Raw genomic sequence first — 3248 nt, 5'->3', positions numbered from 1 at the left:
TTCCTTCCCAAAAACAGCAAGACTTAGATTTACTACTTAATGATTTACCTCTTAAGTCAGTCACATAGACTGCTGAGACACTAACAATACTGCACTGAAAATAGTGTCTGTATTGGGTATACTTTCAACATGTAAAATAAAATAGGAACGGGTTTAGTAAAATGAACAAATGATAAATGTCTGCTTATCTGTCCAGGATAAAAGGAAGGAATGTTGTCTGGCAAAGAAAACTGCATAGCAGAAAAATGTCTTTTGGTCTTGAAAATTTAGCCTAGGTTGTGGAATAAAATGCACCAAAAGGAAACCACTGTGATCATCTAATCCAATTTGCATGATTCAGGCAGTAGTTTCACTCTGTTACTTCTCCATAAAGCCCATACAACCTACAAGTCATAAGACCTTTCAGAAAGAAATCCTGAAATAAAAAATCCTGAATTTTCAGGTCCGAAACTGTATGAACTTCACTGTGCACTTCACTCTGCGACATTAAAAAAGTCTGCCAATCAAGTCTTTCATGTGCAAGTTCATGTCATCCTTGAACCCAGACAAAGTGAGCCATAGAGTCTCATAAAGCCCCATTTTCCAAACTCCTGAATTCCTCTCATACCTCAAACTTTTTCTGGATTCTCAGTCTCCTTTCAGGAGTATTGACATTAAAACTGGACTCAGCATTCCAGTAATGCTGTATGCAGAAAATGTCTAGTCTACACCTGCATAACAGCCCCCTTAGCTACAGAACTGCATCAGCGAGAAAATTTTCTAATTCCTTTCTAAAGATCCTGCATTCATTGACTTGGTTTCCCACCCATTTGGCCTACCTTCTTTATTCTTACATGTGAAACAATGGCACATTAGAACTACATTAACAAAAGCAAGGGTAAAAGAGGCAGTAGTAGTATGCAAAAGACTAAATACTGATGCAACTTACCATCATTTAAGATGTGACAATAGAACTCTCCAGGACTGTACAACATGCACACCATGACATTTACTGTCTGTTTAAGAGCCAGCTTAACCCACGTCCAATCACCTTTCCTTACTGTGTCTCCTAGGCAAAGAGAAAAGTGAACAGAAAATGACAAAGTAATTAGATATATTAGGTTTATTGGAAAGGAAAAGAAAGTTCACTTTAAACGTCCACTGCTGGTACCTTCTCAACCATCCTTATAGCACGTCACCTATCAAAAACTGTTGACTGCTAGCCAGCTTATAGTCAAATGAGCGACGACCTAAAAGGTTTTTTTTATGTGATCACTGCTGCTAGACTGAGCCACGGCAGGACTGCAAGGGCAAAAGATCACAGGCATCTACCTAATGACAACAAGCAGGGAAATTTGTAAGGATATTTTTCTTTTAGACTAGTCTTTTCAGAGTCCCTTCTACTGAGGGAGCACTACAACTGATGCAAGAAAGAGGACAACTGGCACATACTTGACAAAACAACTTGCATAATGTATATTGCCTGGAAAAGGACTAAGGATTCAAGATGCATCTGAGGAGGTTGGTGGAGTTAGGGGAGTTTGAAGATGCTTGCCAAAGGTGGAGAAATAGAGGGGAGGGCAACAGCCACTCACTGAGTAGATCACTGCATTGGAAAGCAGACAAATGCAGGGACATAACCATGAAGACAAAAGAAAGGAAGATACCAGTTAGTATAGGATACAGTGTGCTTAAGAGATTTGCTGCACTAGAAAATAAGGAAGAAACAGAAGATGAAAGGGGAAGGAAAAGGGGAAGGAGCAGAAACATGCTAACGTAAGTAGAGATCAAACTCCAGTGAAGAATGAAGACGTACTACTTTTATGTTTTTCAAACTTACCGCTTCCTTCCTTCCCAGTGTTACTGGTTTCACGTGCTGTCATGAGAGCCTTGGATTCTCTCATTGCATAGCCTGCTTCTATAAGATGTTTAGATACATTTACTGGAGTGAAAGATTCATCTGTAAGCTCTACCACAGAGCTATAATCTGTTTTACCCACTACTCTTGCTGTAGTCACTTTATTGTGCACTAGTTGTTTCATGAAAGAAATAGCTTCTGAGGGCCAGGTTCCTAATTGAGGTTTCACACCTAAAAAGTTAAGTTTAAAAGGAAAAAATAGTCAACTTCTGTTTTCAAAACTTGACTACAGATACTTAGCTTCATTTTCACAATCCTCCCATTCTTATGGAGGTCATTCTTCATGAGCTCATAAAATATGATTTCTTTACTACCTTATGAAAACACATGCCCTTTAAAATGTGCAATGATTTAATGTCACAGGTTACAATATGCTTAAGGAGAATTACAGTAGTAACCCCAAACCTAACATCCTCACTTCATTATTAGATGTTAGGGGAACACACTATGCATATCTCAAATACAGTGAAAATAATGCTCAAGATCCTGATTTTTACCACTTTTTGGCATTGCTTTAAGGTTATTGAGTTAGCTGTAGTTGCAGAAAATTGCTAGTACAGCTGTACATTTGTGGTCTGTGCAATGCTTTCTTAGTGTTGAAAAATAAGAATCCCCTAGAAAGGCAATAAAACACTCCATACAACAGCTGCAGCATTTGGATACTTTACAAGTAGCATCATGAACCCTGTCAACCTATGCCAACATGAAACACAAGGACATTTGGTTGCTCTTCCTGCATTGTTTCGTGGTTTTTTTAGATTTGGTCAGTAGTTACAAAGTTTAGTATCAGCACTATTGCATATTGTTTGTCACACTGACTTCACGCTCAGATCTCTTAACATAGTTTCTCAACCACGGGCCCCTGATGCATGTTACAAGTAAGGAGGTGATTAGTATGGTAATTGCACCACATGTAGTAACAGTGTTATAGGAGTACCTGTTTTTATGGTGCTGTGAGCCGGCAAGCCAGCTGAAAAATGTTGCACAAAATACATGGAACATGTTGGTGGCTTGTTTGTAGTGCCATAATTTGCACGCGTAGCACGTCCATGCAGATGCTGACAATCAGCAGATTCTTAGCACAGGCACTTGGCAGTTAGCATCCGGACCAGGACATCCATGGTCCTGATGCCAAACATGGATTGCCAGGAAAGCAGGTTGTGGGTTTCCAGGGTGGGGAGCCAGGGAAGCCAAGGAATTCCATTCGCCTCCCTACTGGGAAGCTGTTAGGCAATCCCTGTGCTTGACCACCTTTCTTGCCTTGCCCTGAAGCCTCTTGTGGAAGCTGCAGTTCCAGACCTTTTAAAAATCCAAGTTGTGGGAAGTCCTGGCCCCCCCCCCCCCCCAAACC

General features: G+C 40.4%; 1 protein-coding gene across 2 annotated transcripts in view; it reads right to left on the bottom strand.

Moving 5' to 3' along the window:
* TDRD1 (tudor domain containing 1) overlaps positions 1 to 3248 on the bottom strand; it is an 85399-nt gene that overhangs the window by 21356 nt on the left and 60795 nt on the right. For both annotated transcript variants that reach the window (XM_019502860.1, XM_019502861.1), the window contains exons 15-16: positions 1820 to 2068; positions 929 to 1048 (exon numbers count right to left, since the gene is read on the bottom strand). In XM_019502860.1, coding sequence (XP_019358405.1) covers positions 929 to 1048; positions 1820 to 2068 — 369 coding nt within the window. The remainder of the gene's footprint in view (positions 1 to 928; positions 1049 to 1819; positions 2069 to 3248) is intronic.

The sequence above is a fragment of the Gavialis gangeticus genome, unplaced genomic scaffold (assembly GCF_001723915.1).
Source record: "Gavialis gangeticus isolate Ggan-Ray unplaced genomic scaffold, GavGan_comp1, whole genome shotgun sequence".
Taxonomy (NCBI): domain Eukaryota; kingdom Metazoa; phylum Chordata; order Crocodylia; family Gavialidae; genus Gavialis; species Gavialis gangeticus.
This window is presented reverse-complemented; position numbering and strand designations above follow the sequence as displayed.